Below are 16450 nucleotides of genomic sequence, written 5' to 3' on the forward strand. Positions count from 1 at the left end.
TTGATCAGAAATATCGTTTTAAAGTCTTGGATAGCAGTACAAACTTAGTCCTGGTTTAGTCCTGGTTTAGACCTTTGTCCTGGTTTAGACCTTGTTAAGATCTTTATCTCACTTTTAGTCTAGTCCTGGTTTAATTGGTTTGGTCCAGGGTTAGCTTGGGTTCTGCACTGGTTTCTAAATTTTGTGTTTATACCAGATTTTGTGCCTTGTTTCATGTTTTGTTCTTCCAATTACATTAACTTTAAATTATAAATCGGACGTCACCCCCCCGATGGTTACTCTTTAAGTTACCCTTGAGAAGCAGTTTTCACAAATACTCTTTGTTGAGTAATTTCTTGTACCACTACTTTGTACTTTTACTTGAGTAGAAGTATTATTCTGAAGTAAAACGTTACTCTTTCTTGAGTAAAAATTTTGGCTACTCTACCTAAGTCTAGTTCTAAGACAGTTAAATGTAATTTGATGCAGGTATCACAGTGTTCATAACCAAGGCTAATTCACAACACCAGTAGCTGGGAGAGCTTTTAACAGATCAGAGTTCACTAAATGCAGTATTAATGACAATATAAACACTAATGCATACAATGAATATGATATCATATATGCCCAGTCCATATGTAAGCCAGTGCAGAAGAATGGTACATTATAACTATTATAAGTGTCAAACTTGCCGAAGCTCTTCAGAAAGACCACTAAAAGGAGATGTTTGGAGATGTTTAGAGATGTCTGGAGATGTCTGGAGCTGTCTGGAGACGTTTGGAGATGTCTGGAGATGTTTAGAGCTGTCTGGAGACGTTTGGAGATGTCTGGAGATGTTTAGAGCTGTCTGGAGATGTTTGGAGATGTCTGAATATGTCTGAAGATGTCTGGAGATGTTTGGAGATGTCTGCAGATGTTTGGGGATGTTTGGAGATGTCTGGAGATGTTTGGAGATGTTTGAAGATGTCTGGAGAAGTTTGGAGATGTTTTGTAGACTTACCGGTGAAGATGGGGCAGAGCTTCTCCCAGCAGGTGATACCCCCCTCGGAGGTGAACTGTCCAAGGGCCACCTCCAAGAAGAAGACGGGCAGCCCTCCACCAAACAGGAAGATGAAATAGGGGATGAGGAATGCACCTGTCAGGGCAGGAGACACGGGTTAGACTGGTTAGAAATTATCAAATGTGCTGTTACCCATGGGATTCTAAAATGTGGTCTCCATGTAATCTTATTTAATCTATTTACCCTGTAGTTTACACCTCACAAAAGGTTCACGAAGCAGTATTGTTTATGCTAGCACTATGTAACTCAAATTTGGAAGGAGGGGGCAGGTGAGGGGAGGGAAACAGGTTTCACATGTGCCATCTACTGGTGAAAACAAATCAAGTAAACTGACAGATGGTAGCTTTAAATCAAAAGTCTTACCTCCGCCGTTCTTGTAGCAGAGGTAGGGGAAGCGCCACACGTTGCCTAAGCCCACGAAACCCCCCGCCACAGACAGGACAAAGTCCAGTTTGCTGGCCCACTTCTCCCTCTGAGGGTGCTTCCCTTCAGCCTCATCCTCAGGCCTGGTCCCAGGGCTCTTTCCGGGGGATGGCTTCAGGGTGTCCTTATGGAAGTCCTTCAGGCACTGCAGCTTCTCCTTCTGAGACATTCTGCGGGGGACACAGGTGACACTTGTTTCAGTTAACCAAGTAAAGACACAAGACCATCTGTTTGTCTCCACAGAGATGTTATTGCTTTGTCGCATTGTATGGCAATGCAGGCTAAGTTCAGATCTGTGGAGAGGTGACCCTGCTTTCAGTAAGAATTTTAAGTTTATACTGAGGAATATTCCAGGCAAAACAATGAAATTTCCATGGAGAAAAGCAGGTGGTGGACTCTTCACAGGGAAAGTTATCTAGTATTCCTTTTAAAAACAATTCAAAGGTGAAGGTGTAAAAATTTACTTGACTATTTCCACTCAATGACAGACAGACAGTTTCTATTCTAGAAAGTAAAACATTGGCTGGCCATAGTCAGTCCTGGTTGAGTCCTGGTGTAGTTCAAGACTTGTCTAGTTAATAGACCTGAGTTGAGTCCTGGTTTGGAGCTGTTTTTGTCTCTATCTTCCTCCATCTGCTCTGTTCCCTGAGGCTCAAGCTTTCTCTCAATCCCCTTTTTATTTATATTTTATTCATTTTGCAGCGTATACTCACAAAGGGACTTCTGCTCAAAGAGATGGATATAATAGGCTCAAAATCCAATATCTGTGTCATTCATCTAAAGACATGTTTGATATTGCTTCATTGGACTGAACTTTATTTGCTTATTTGTATTCTGTAAGAAGTCAGATTTACTACAACTCCATTCCATTTAGTCTGATGGAATACAAGTAGGTGAATCAAAGTCCATAAACCCTCACTGGACTCTATTAGCTCTATTAGCATAGCATTCATGTTACCAAACAACTTTAACTGTTTACTTTTGAATAGTTTATTCCTGTTGCTGACAGCAGGGGGAGCTCCAATGCCAAAATGCCTTATTGGAAACGGAGGTGAAGTTTATAAAGTATATTTTCCAAATGCAGATATTATTTAAAGTTAGAAAATATGAAATACTTCCTAAGTTGACCAAAAGTTAGAAGCGGAAATAAAACCGGTCCAACACTGGAGTCGCAGCTGCAGTCTGAGCGAGGCTTGAGAAACAGTTTCGACAACACAGCGACTGACTTGGATTTTATGAGTAACATCAAAATTGAATGAGTCATTTGTTTATATAGGACATGCTATGTTTTTTCTGATTCTTTAATACAAAACTAAAACATAACAGATCAACATTTTACATTTTGTCCATTGTAATGTGCAATATTGATCTAAAATAGTTTATTAAGAGAAATGGGATCATTGACTTCCTTTTCAAGACTGCAGCCCGGGCCTTGTCACTTCATCGTGGCATTTCGGTTTTCACATTAGCAGCAGCAGATTTTCAATGACCTATATTCATTTTTAAAGAATTGGCTACATTACATTTTTGAACCGTAAATGTATGACTCCAAATCTTTTTCTAATTTTTTTCTCTTAGCACTCAAGCCTCAATTGCAGGACAATGCTGGATCACTCAAACATTCATGAATCAATCCAAATGCAATTTTGAGTATGATCGTTATGAGGAAACACATAGTAATATGATTAGAAACAATTTTACATAATTTACCCTTTAACTTGACAGCTCGGCTTAATAACAACATATAGTGTCCTCATGTATTTTACAGTAAGAGTGTGAGCATTTCCTGTTTCACACCAGCGCCTAAAACTGCAGATAAGAGCCCCAAGTGACCGAGATACACTAATAGGGCAGACGCTGACTCATACACAGGCCGGCCTGGTTAAAGATGCATTAGTGAAGAATATGGAAGACATTTTTAGATACAAAAATGCAACACTGGCTTTCCCTCTGCATTTAGGCTACTTCAATTTAGAATTGTAGAATGTAACATTTAAGTATATCTAAAAATGAAGAGACTGTAAGAATTTCTACCAGGCATGTTAAGTGTCTTGTCTAAGGACACAACAACAGTATGTACACAGAAGATATCCAGACAAGCCACTTCTACATAACTTCATCTTTATGGGCCAGCTTTAACTCTTTAAATATGACAAATAACATGAGAGCTAAAACAAACCCCTGTGGTACACCCTTTTGATTATTCCCTTATTGACATTTTGACGTTATCTTTCATGCCCACCCCAGTCCGACAGATCATGAGACACTCTACACGTCACTATGGCCCCCTGTACTTAATTCTGTTAATTTTAATCAGTACTTCCTTCTCACATTACCTCTTGCTACAGTTGCACGATTTGAATTGCATGAAAATAGATGATAAGCAGTAACTTTCAAAAGAGGCTAAAACTGCTAGTGCTAAAGTTGAATATCAGCAAAAGATTTCCTACAGTGATGCTGGCTGCTGAATTATGACATCATGATATCTTCTGTGCCAAACTGTACTACTTCTTCTAATGATATATCCTAAATGGAACCCTCCTTCTGTCTTTAACTATGACAAAGAGTACAACCAAAATGGCATTTCTGTCGACAAACTATGACAAAAATAAATATTAGATTTTTTGGGTGTACTTTGTGTGTACTTGTTCTTTGTTGTGCGGGGAGTTTTTGGTTACTTTTTAGTCATATGATGAAATATGAGCCATAAAAGGTTGAATAAATAACTTGTATGACTCATTACAGATGCAAACTAAAGTACTAAGTGTTTCATTCTGCTGTTTATTTATTGCATCTCCTGATTTTTAACAATATTGTAGATTTAGAATAGTTTTGCTGTTTGAAATCTCTCTTGGGGTTTTGTGTCAGTGGCATAAGTGAGTTTCAGTATTAACATTTGTCTTCTACATTTACTTCAGCAATTTATCGCACTTTGAAATGTGTTATCGTGAAAGGGCTAAACTACAAAAACGATTCTAAATCTGTTTATGGAACTAAAACTTGACTAAAAGTAGACTAAGACAAAAAAAATTAAAACTTGGCAAAAACTAAAAAAACAATTTTATTCAAAAAAAGTAAGCTAAAACTAAAATGTATTTACATCACTAACTTTGAAGCTAGCGAACTATAAGCTCCACTGGAAAAGCTGCTCTGGCCGGAATGCAAATCCTACAAAGACGTCTCCATAAAGTTTGCGATGCACGGACTCATGTTTCGCGTGTTGTAAATCGCTGTGAATAAATCCCTGTTCAAGTCGGGGCTACAGTTACAGCTAGCGCATTCCCCCCTGACAGCTGAGATCAATGTGGAAAGTAGGATAGGGCCTCACAGTCACCCACCCCGACGTCATGCACAACAGCTGATGAAACTGAGACGTATACAGAGATGATTTACAAGGAGGAGTTTGTGTTTGTGCATTACCGGTGTATTTACTACCACTAATTAAAAAGGTATGCAGGTGATTAACTATACACATCAAGCATAACAATTTGGTTAGTGTCTGGTTATGAGCATGAATTCTGAAATCGTTTGAATTCAAATTGATTAACTTTGAATCATTTATCTTCCTTCCGAGATCCTGACCACTTCAGATTTGCAGCATCCTACAAGATCTTTGTGTTAACAGTGGATAACCCAAAGAAGTGGATTAAGTGAGTGTGACGTCACCTAAAGAGTTCGGCTCCAGTCAAATGAAGCTCATCGAGACTAGCGGTTATAGGAGGGAATTTGATGTACCGACCGCAAGTATCATAGCAACCAAAGAGCCAATCCGGAGCCAGGCTGTTGAAGGTAACGCCCCTTCCCTAGATGGAGGAGCTCCTGGAAAGAAGGCACCTGATTTGTCTATTATTAATGTTCATATCTTGATTTACGAACAAAATGGTGAAATAAAAACACTAGGATTAATGTAGAGTGGGTTAATACAAACATTTTAAGACCAAAATTACGAGGGTCACTGAAGTTATAAAGAGAGAGGTGACAGTTTTTCAGCGTAAAATGAATGGAGCCAGAAGAACGCCAATGCTCACCTTCTGGAACGCAGCGGCTAGCAGGTTAGCTATGTTCATTTATATATCCAGTCTATGGTTAGCAGTTAATACCCCATAGAAGTAAAATACCCCATCTTTAATCCAAGTGTGTGACAAATATCTGCTAGCGTAATTGCGAACTCTTTTTCTGTGTATTCTCTTTCTGTTTTGGGGTTCACTCCGCACTGTTAAAGTAAGGTTATGGTATATTTCAATGTCATAGGCGCCACCCTGTATCCAGCAGAGGGCGCAAAGACTAGCCCAACTATTTTAAGCCATGAAAGGGTTGCTGGTTGATGGGCTCCTTTACCTTGACTTTCGCTCTGGGCTCTTACATAAGCACTATTTTAAGCCCATGTACATTTGCACTGGTCTCCTCCCCAAAGCACAGTGGATTCCTTAACCTCATTCCCTCATATGGCCCTTTCTTGCACTTAAAGGCGCTGCACCTGATTTGTACGGTCTTAAAAGAAGAAAAACAGAAATAGTTCACTTTAAACTGTTTACAGTGGTCTATAGTTATTATTCCCCACTTACCTTGTGCATACAGAGCATCCACATTATAAGCGCTTTTCACAACTTTCAGAGACCCGAGTAACCGAGTAATACTAATAACAACTAGGATGCTAACATTGCCCTTCCTGATTACTTCTGGGCAATAAATTTGATGGAGACAGTACACAGCTGTCTTATTTTGACCTCAAGAGCTCAATATCTGTTCTGATTGATTGATTGATTGTACACATATGTAATACTCCAAATTCATTCAAATAAATATCTGCAAACAACTGTACACATATTACTACGATTACTACTAAAACTACAGTTACTATTTCATTCATTGCTAATATTGGTGCTACTTTTAACCACCATCTTTGCTAACTATATTTTTGTATCTGACTTTTAATTAGCGATATAACCAGTACGCAGCTAGGGGGAAACCCAATTTGCATTAGTATTTTAAAAAAGATGTTGCTCAAAACTAATGAGTGATCTTTTTTTTTTAAGTGTTTTGGACAACTTGGACATCACATGCCATGTCACATACAGCGAGTTTGAAGTGCAAGTCCTCGTCGGTCCAGAGAACACCCCCCTTTCTGTTTTAGTCCTCCAGACCCCGCCCTTCTCTCCCCCTTAGTTCTCCAGATCTCCCCTTAGTTCTTCAGATCCTGCATCCCTTCACCCTCCCCTTTAGTCCTGCTCCTCCTCTCCCCTTTAGTTCTCCAGATCCCACTCCCCTTCACTCTTCCCTTTATTCCACCAGACCCCGCCCCTCCTCCAACCTCACTCTCCTCTTTAGTCCTCCAGGCCCCGCCCCACTATTGTATTATTTCATTAATTGCAGCTATTAGTGCTACTTCAACCTTCAAGGCTCATTATATTTTTGCATTTTAATTTTATTTTGAGACATAACCAGCACACGGCTCGGGGACAACCCAGTTTGCATTAGATTTTTTTTTTTTTTTTTTTCGCTGAAATCACTGACATATCTCAAACTCAGGCCTATTTTTCTGAAAGGTAAAACTAGGTCATGGAAGTTTACATAGTTATCTACTGTTTTACTATGGCTTATCAGTATCTATGTTTATGAAATAACACTTGGCCCTATGTCACGTGTGGGCACACCATGTACAATATATCCATTAAAGCAGGAGCTCATTTTCACTGAGGGCCACATCGGCAAAATGGATGCTCTCAAAGGGAAACATGTAACTTTATCTAATCAAATCTAATGGAAAATAAATGTAACTACTTTTTAAATTGTTAAATAACTTTTTCTGTATTTATTATTCAAGTTACAAAGATTACATATGCAAAAGTGCAGCCAAAGACAAAACAAAGACTGAGCCACAATAAAGTTAGTTTGACTGCTGCCTTGTTTTTGGTTGTGGCTTTTGTGAACATATTCTGCTGTGATCGCAGTTTGTCTTTTAAAATTTTGACAACTGGTTGTTCTTGAAGGCTAACTTTTGCGCCGTGTTTGACGCCAAAATGTCAACGTAGATTGTGCTGACAACCGAAACTGCCTCATAACACAAAAAACAGGTTTTTCTCCTTGAAGAGCAAACTGTATTTGCCTTCCCATCTTTCTTGAAACTGCCTTCCATCTGCTCTGCATCAATTTTTCTCTTTCTGGACATTTTGAGATCATTTGTAAATATGTCTCAATTCCTCTCGTTGGCAAAATCTCATTAGCTTAGTAGTCATACTTCTTAATTTACCTTCTGATTTCTTCTTGTAGAGGCGGTATTTTACTTTTTATGGGGTATTAACTGCTAACACATAATATTTTTAGATCACTATGTTACCTTTTCTTGCTAGGGTGTGAAAATGCTATATTCGTCAAAACCAAGATATTATCATGTTTTATAAGTTTCACTTTGCTCTGGGTACATTAGTATATCTCACTAATGAAACTACTGTACATGGCATCAGGTTTGTCAAGTTGCTGTTTATAGTTTTATATTATGCTTATAGACATGATGCCAGTGTTGCATTGTGTAATAGGGCTTGGCTTTTTTAAACCTCAAATAAAATAGGAATGTGATGTGACATTCTGAATTCTGATTTTGGGTATTAGACGTTGGACAAGAGTGATTCGATTTGAGAAACAGTAGAGGACTAAAGGGAAGATGGAGGGGGGAGGAGAGGCGGGGTCTGGAGGATTGGAGGATTTATAGAGAATTGTCGTGTGGGAGCAGGGGTGACGTAGGCTTGTGGACTGAGCATTGAACAGAATCTTACACCTAAACGTAAGGGGGGTTTGAACAGGGCTTGGGAGAGATTAAAATACTCAAACATGCATAGATGGCATCTAAAACCTCTTCAGGGATGTTTTTTGATGAGCAACAATATAACATGTTAGAAAGCTTTAAAAAATTGCATAATACCCCCTCTTTAATTGTCTGTGTAATCCCTCAGTCGTCCAGGTCTGATCCAGAGTAAAAGCCAGATCTCTCTCCCCTCTTAATTACAAAAACACTGGACATGATAGCTAAGTTGTTTATTTTAAAATAATTAATAATAAACAATACTAAAAGTTTTTAAAGTTTGCTGGTAGTCAGTCAGCTATGTGAGAATTAATGACAATACCCATAATTATATTCAACTTCTCTTTATGAAAGTTAATAAACAGTCAAGTTATTAATATATTTAGCAGTTTTAAGTGTTAAATGTTTTCATCCCCCTTTAGTCCTCCAGACCCCACCCCTCATCTCACCTTTAGTCCTTCAGACCCCGCCCTCCTTTCCCTTTAGTCCTCCAGACCCACTCCTCATCTCCCGTTTAGTCCTTCATCTCCTTCATCTTAGTCCCTCATCTCCCCTGTAGTCCTTCAGACCCCAATCCTCCTTTTCCCTTTAGTCCTCCAGACCCACTCCTCATCTCCCCTTTAGTCCTCCAGAACCACCCCCCGTCTCCCCTTTAGTCCTCCAGACCCCACCCCTCATCTCCCCTTTAGTCCTTCAGACCCCAATCCTCCTTTTCCCTTTAGTCCTTCAGACCTCGCCCCTCATCTCCCCTTTAGTCCTTCAAACCCATCCCTCTTTTCCCCTTTAGTCCTACAAACCCCCTCCCTCCTCTCCCCTTTAGTCCTCCAGACCTCACCCATCTTCCCACGTTTAGTCCTCCAGACCCCGCCCCTACTCTTTCCTCCCCTTTAGTCCTCTTACTGTTCCTTAAATCGAATCTTTTTTATCCAAGGTCTAACCAAACTCAGAATTCAGAATGTCACGTCACATTCCTATTTTATTTGAGTTTGAAAAAGCCAAGCCCTATTACACAATGCAACACTGTCATCGTGTCTAAACTTTCCATGTAACTCAATCTTCCCTCCACAGTGGGGCGCCGGCTACATCACTGGACTCTTGACCATCAGCCAGTGTGAATGCCTTTTAATAAAATCCAGATAATTCTTCCCACGGGCCTCATTCACAAAAGCCACCATAGTTTAACCACAGCTAACTCTTTATGTGACTTCACAGTTTATTTGAAAGCATGACTGTCCATCTATAGCATTTCAATGTGTTAGCGCAGCACCATTTTGCAAACAGTGCATCAGTTAGAGACAATGTGAGACAATAAAATACCTGTATCTTTCAGAAAACAACAAGACTTCAGAGACCAAAACACAGGTCACAGATAAAAACAGTATGTAAACCATTTTTTTATTTTTAAATGTACAACATATACTTTATACGCCTATTGAGGAAGTTGAACAAAAAAGCTGCACAAAGTAGATTATCGCATGTGTCGTAAAAAGAACATGTATAAAAGCTTCAAGCCTAAACATAATTTTATTGCATGCAGCCGCTTTACATATTTATTCAAGCAAATCTAGCGACTTTGTTCTTTCAGTATTGTCTGCAGATCCTAGGTGCAAAACATGTCCAATTTTAGGATGTGAAACCAAATTGATAAACAAGGAACCATGCAAGTAATAACTGTCTGTATTTTCATTGTGCTTGCGTAAATTCATCACAGCCAATGATTGATTTTCTGTTTGATTTTCTAACTTTCTGTTGGCTAGATCAACAATTTTGTGAAGACTGGTGTTGTAATAATAATAATAATAATAATTCAATGGATTTATACAGCACTATTTGGACAGTTAAAGACATGTAACAGTGTGGTAAACTGCTACTACTGTAACCACAGCTGACCTGAGGCAGACTGAGGGAAGAAAGGGGGCCAAACTGCACCATCCGCCCTTCAAACTCCCACCAACACTCACACACCACTTTCACACTAGACAATGTGAGTGAAGTGTTTTGCCTAAGGACACAACGCCAGTTTCTGCCACTGGCGCCTCACCGTGGCACCTCGTATTCCCAGCCGTCTCGCATCCAACCAAACCAGACCCTAACAGCAAATTGAGCCAATACATTGCACATAGGCTAAAGAATCAATAAATTGCATTGATGATATTATAACTTCTTTACTTCCTCGCTAATCTGACTAATCTGTTTCAAAGGCACACGTTTTGAGAAGCCATTTAAAACATTTTCACTATCATTTTTACAATCTCTAGGCAACACCTCAAATACGATACAGAACAATAGCCTATAATTTGCATCACTGTTACATTTTTTGCACAACCTACTAAAAATGTGCGCACTCCAGCAACAAAAGAAAACCTTCCATGGTCAAATCCAGCCAACGCAAAACTGCAACAATATTAACTACTATTTTACGGGGCTAAATTTGATGAAATGAAACGAGAACGAGTGATGAGTGTTGATTTCAAAATAGTATATGGTTGGCTACGCGTAAAAACCGTTTTTTGGCTTTCTCTGTTAACGTCAAGGTGGTGCGGGCAGGCTACACTGGCAACGTGCGTCGTCTCCAGCATCATCGCCACTCCGCCCAACATTTCCCTTATTTCTCATACGAGCGCGATATAACGGAGCCCTGGAAACGCGCCACGCTAGAAGCCATAGGACAACGTTTACGCACGGCAACCCTGAAGCACGCGCTGTTCTTGGTTAGAAAAAACTTGTCCAAATGTGTTTTAAAGATCCCAAATGAATACCTAATGAAACGTAGATGTAGAGGTGATTTAACGAGCGACTGGTGCGCACTGAATGAGGAAGAGACAGGTAGTGATGTCCCTAGCGCACAAAAGACGCAAAGACAGATAACTGAGTATAATTACAAATAAATGACAGTAGATATGAGGAAATCGTAAAATATTCCACTTAGTACAGTATAACTTGCTTTGTTATAAGAAACAGCAAAGCAACATAAATTAAAACATCTCTGTCACATTGAAACTATTCCCCGGACTTATCCCAAAATGTGCGTAAAAGCGTGCGTTTTACCTGAGTTGATGCGATGTCTGTTGATTTTGTCCTTTTATCGTCCTTAAAAAGTGAAGTCCCTTGTTTGTGTTTTTTTCATCGATTCTTCGTGCTCGTGTCCGTACTGTCTCCGCGCGACAGACTGTGAGATCCGCACGCGTCGCTCTCCTATTATAAGCTCGGCTCGTTTTGACCTTTGTATCGAGACGGGGGCTTTGAGGAGAGGCATCAGCGGCAGTGGAAAATCACCGGGCTGCCTCTCTGCCGCTCTGCTCTGCCCGGCCCCCTCCCCTCTCGCTTCTCTCCTCTCCTCCTCTCTCCTCTCCTCCCTCAAAGCAACAGGAGAGCAGTATAGAGGCGAGGAGGCGTTCACGGACCAAACAGACGATATGAAATGGTGTCGAGTACGCTGCAAAAAGGAATAGACAATCTGCGCTGTCTGGAACACAAATAAATAAATTAAAAATAACATGAAATAAAAACAGAAATTGTATAACTGTATCTAGATTTGAGAAGAGGCTATTGTGTATTCTGAATTGAGACAAACCCTCTGTGTTTTTATATATATATTAAATGCACCGTTTAACTTTTCTAGTGGAAGGTTATTATTAACTTTAGCAGAACAATAACACAGTTATAATGAATAATGCAACTTAAAGCTACAGTGTGTAACTTTCTATTTAAAGCACATGTGTCAAACTCAAGGCCCGTGGGCCAAATGTGGCCTGTGAGAAGGTAACTTAAAAGGTATGGCTGTCATTTTAAAATAAGTCTATGCTACTTTAATGCCTGCATTGACCATAAACTAATGACATTTTCCCAATAAAAGGAATTGAGAAATCTTTACAAATAATGATGCATTGGCATTTTGCCACCAAACATGGAGCTAAGTATGCAAAAGTTTGCCTTCAAGAAAAATAACACATTTTCCAAGAATTAAAAGGCAAACTACAATCACAGCAGAATATGTTATATTTATTTTACATTTGATTACATTTAGTTATATTTATACTGCCTTACAGTTACATAAGGCAGTATGGTTGCCTTTGAGGGCAACCATACTGCATACTGCATGGGGCCCTCAGTGAAAATTAGTCTGACATCCCTAATTTAAAGCAATTGTAGGTAAGATTTAGACTTTAAATTTCATAAACTTGACCTATCTGTGTTCCCAGGTAAACATGCTCAGATTAAATATAGTTTTTATTCATAACAATTGTAATGCTGGTTTATTCTTAATTACAAAACATTGACCATGACTGCTAAGTTATTATCTTAGGCAGCACGGTGGCTGAGTGGCATCACTCATGCCTCACAGCAAGAAAGTTTGGTTCGATCCCCAGGTCACCCAGGCCTTTCTGTTTTGCATGTTTCTCCCCGTGTCTGGATGGGTTTCCTCCGGGTACTCCGGTTTCCCCCATCAACCAAAACATGAACGCCCTTCGAGACAACTGTTGTTGTGATTTTGGGCGTTACAAAAATAAAATGAATTGAATTGAATTGAATTAATGTGGTGAGTCCAACCAGGAAGCAGAATGAGTCTCTCATTTGGGTTGCCAGGTTGTAAAATGAAATCCAGATGGTTTAAACCTAAAGGGTTTGACCTGAATGGTCACTATCTAAACCCCAGCACATTCAGCCAATCATGGATCAGTGCTAGTGCAGCTTCTGCAGCTCAGTGAGTGAATTCTGGAGGTTCTGAGCTTTCACACGAGGCCTGTGCATATACTGAGAATGAGAAAAAAAATGTATGGGTTCCTCTATCTGCAGGTTAAGGCTCTGACAACACAGGTTCAGTTATGCTTGAAGTGCCTTTTTGAAAAAGGATACATTTGGCTCCTTTAATCCATCTTTAGTTTGAAACTATTTAATTTCTTATATTTGGATAACAAGCTTAAAGAACTAGCAAAAAAGAGCAAAATCACATACCCGATTTTAAGTTCTGCCTCTGGTTAATTTTATATTTATGAAAAAAGCCTTTCTAAAGCTGTCTTGGATTCATAGTTTGAAGTCAATTGCAAGGAAAGCAGACCACAAAAATGCACAAACACAAATGTTCAAATAATTTCATATTGTCAACATAAAAGCCTTTTGTTTCAATTGACCTACCCACAATGGGAAGAGTAAGTCAAACTTTTACTCAAGTAAGAGTACTACTGCACTGTCAAATATATTACTCGTGTAGGAGTAAAAGTATGGTGTACAAAAGATACTCTGAAAAGGAGGCTACAATATCTTCAAAAAGAACTGAAGTAAATTTAACTGAGTATTGCGCACCACTGGGGACTAGTCAGTTTGTCAAAGAGTGTCATAAAATAATAAAGCACAATGAGCCTGAACATTAACTTATTTATTTCAGGGCAGGGCAAGATGACGAGTCTGTTTTAAACCAAACTACGCAACCATATCCAACCAGTGTACCAAACATCACGAGACATTACATTTAGTCATTTAACAAACAAATATTATGCTAAATTGTTATTATTATTATGCTTTTAAAGGTGCACTATATAACCATAGACTGTATATATTTAAATGGACAAAATGGACATAGCTGGTCTGTTAGCCGCCATGTTCCAAATAGGAAGCACTCATGGTTTGACTGACGGAGTTACTAAGAACCGGCTCTTTGATAAACCAGTGGTGTGGGTGGGAAGGGGCGTTACCTTCAACAGTCTATGTATGTAACCTTTATGGTGAGGTTCACTGTCTGTGTGTCTATCTTCTCTATACATCTTCATGGAGACAAGTAGGTGATGCCAACAGGCCGAGTTACTGGTCAGATCTGTGGAGAGAGGACCTTGCTCACAGAATGCAATAAAAAACACCTGTAGTTGTATAAATGCACGACAAAGATAAATGCCACTGTGGAACATCCCAGGCTAACCAATAATATCTCCATGGAGAAAAGCAGATATTGGTTCCTCCATTATAAAATTATACTAGTTATACTATTATTCCTGTCAAAAACATACATCGAGTTGTATTTTTGTTTGATTCCCTCTTGTTTAATTAATCTACTAATTCAACAACATCTTGTATGAACACTCAAAAATGCCCCGTTTATATTTTGCCTCGTCATAAATAAAACTCCAGACATCTCTCACACAGTTTTTAAGCCCATAAACCTTCAACAGACTCATTCTGCGAGCCATGCATTCAGGACAAACTAATGGCTGTGTTTAGCGTAGTATTCACGGGGGATAAGAATGCTTTCTAATTGTTCATTCCTATTGCTGAGAACAGAGGGAGATCCACCGCCTATATTTTCTTATACAGACATAGTTTTAAGTTCTAAAATGTGAAATCTTTATCCCAAGGTGAACAAAAGTGTGTTTAAGAGGGAATTAAAGCTACAATAATGCATCAGATGTCTTCTTTAAAGGTGCTCTGTGTAACCTTTCTGGTGCAGGGTAATCTGCTTGTCTCAACTGAGATGTTATTGCTTTGTCTGAAAGGTTCCACGGTATGGCATTAAGCGGCCATGCCACATCGAGAATGCCTGATCTTGTCTGATTCCAGAAGCTATAAGTAAGGCCGGGCCCGGTTAGTAATTGGATGACAGACCTCTGGGAATACGAGGTGCTACATATTTAGTAATAAAAACAACTGTGGAACAAATGTAAAATAATGTAATGCACTGTGGAACATTCTAGACAAAGCAATAGCATCTCCATGGAAACAAGTAAGAGGCAGATCTTCCGCAAGAAAAGGTAAAAAAGTGCATTATTTTAAAAAAAAATGCACCTTTAGTTACATGCAGACTCACAAGATTTAGTCAAATAATTCTGGGTCTCCACATTTTTCAGCTGACAAAAATATTAGTCTTGATTACTTTAATTTAAAGGTGCATGATGTAACTTTTCAGGTGGGGGGACTGGCCATCTGTTTGAGTTTATTTGCATGTTCCACTGTATTGTATTTAACTTATCTATCTTGCATCTGTTTTCTTTTTCATCTTTTTAGTGCTCAAAAATACCTTACATTCTTACTTTGAGAGACACAGATGTCACGTGTAACTCCCCCTGATGTCACCTGCTTGTCTCAGTATAGACAGTTCAGTCAAAACACCTCCTTTATACATTATTAATTGAAAGTTCACGAAAGAATACAACCAGAATAACAGTGTAATTTTCCAGGTTGATATTGTGGAACATTCCAGACAAAGCAATAGCATCTCCATGGAAACAAGTAAGAGGCAGATCTTCCGCAAGAAAAGGTAAAAAAGTGCATTATTAAAAAAAAATACACCTTTAGTTACATGCAGACTCACAAGATTTAGTCAAATAGGTGCATGATGTAACTTTTCTGGTGGGGGGACTGGTTTGTGTTTATTTGCATGTTCCACTGTATTGTATTTAACTTATCTATCTTGCATCTGTTCAACTCAAGTCTTTTTAGTGCTTAAAAATACCTTACATTCTTACTTTGAGAGACACAGATGTCACGTGTAACTCAGTTACACTGAGTTACAGTTCAGTCAAAACACTTTGTTTATACATTATTAATTGAAAGTTCACGAAAGAATACAACCAGAATAACAGTGTAATTTTCCAGGTCGATATTGTGCATTGTAATGTGTTTGTTTTGAGCAGCTTTGACCCCTGTTCCTTTCACGTGTAACCCTGACACTATTACATGAGTTCAGTACTACTATATTTGCGTTGGCAGATTGTGCCCTATGGTAACCCCAGTGTGAGATAACAAAGGTCAGGTACAGCTGAGATGAATGTAAGCGACTGAACTGGAAAGTCAAAACACATGAAAAACATCAAAATAGCACTCATGCCTCACAGCAAGAAGGTTCCGGGTTCAACTCTCAGGTTGCTCTGGCCTTTCTGTGTAGAGTTCGATATTTTGTTTTGGTCTACCTGCTGTCTAAAGAATACACATAGAGCTTTGTTTATTTAAATGGTACAGTGCATAATAATTAACATGAACCCATGTAAATATTACAGATTTAGTCCTAAAGGCTGATTCCATCTGTAGTCCCATGGCAAGTCATCCATCCATCCATCCATTTTTTTTCCACTTATCTGAGGCTAGGTCGTAGGGGCACCAGTCTAAACAGGGACTCTCAGACTTCCCCTCCCCAGACACATCCTCCAGCTTCTCCGGTGGGACCCCAAGGCATCCCCAGGCCAGCCGAGAGACATAGTCCC

General features: G+C 39.2%; 1 protein-coding gene across 1 annotated transcript in view; it reads right to left on the reverse strand.

Annotated features, from left to right (window-relative positions):
• The window catches only part of LOC117371707 (sodium- and chloride-dependent taurine transporter-like), a 45751-nt gene extending 34183 nt beyond the window's left edge, over window positions 1–11568 (reverse strand). The window contains exons 1-3 of the mRNA XM_033967413.2: window positions 11310–11568; window positions 1403–1632; window positions 980–1114 (exon numbers count right to left, since the gene is read on the reverse strand). Coding sequence (XP_033823304.1) covers window positions 980–1114; window positions 1403–1631 — 364 coding nt within the window. The 5' untranslated portion in view covers window position 1632; window positions 11310–11568. The remainder of the gene's footprint in view (window positions 1–979; window positions 1115–1402; window positions 1633–11309) is intronic.
• Between the last annotated feature and the right edge of the window lie 4882 nt (window positions 11569–16450).

Source organism: Periophthalmus magnuspinnatus, chromosome 5, assembly GCF_009829125.3.
Source record: "Periophthalmus magnuspinnatus isolate fPerMag1 chromosome 5, fPerMag1.2.pri, whole genome shotgun sequence".
Lineage (NCBI taxonomy): Eukaryota > Metazoa > Chordata > Actinopteri > Gobiiformes > Gobiidae > Periophthalmus > Periophthalmus magnuspinnatus.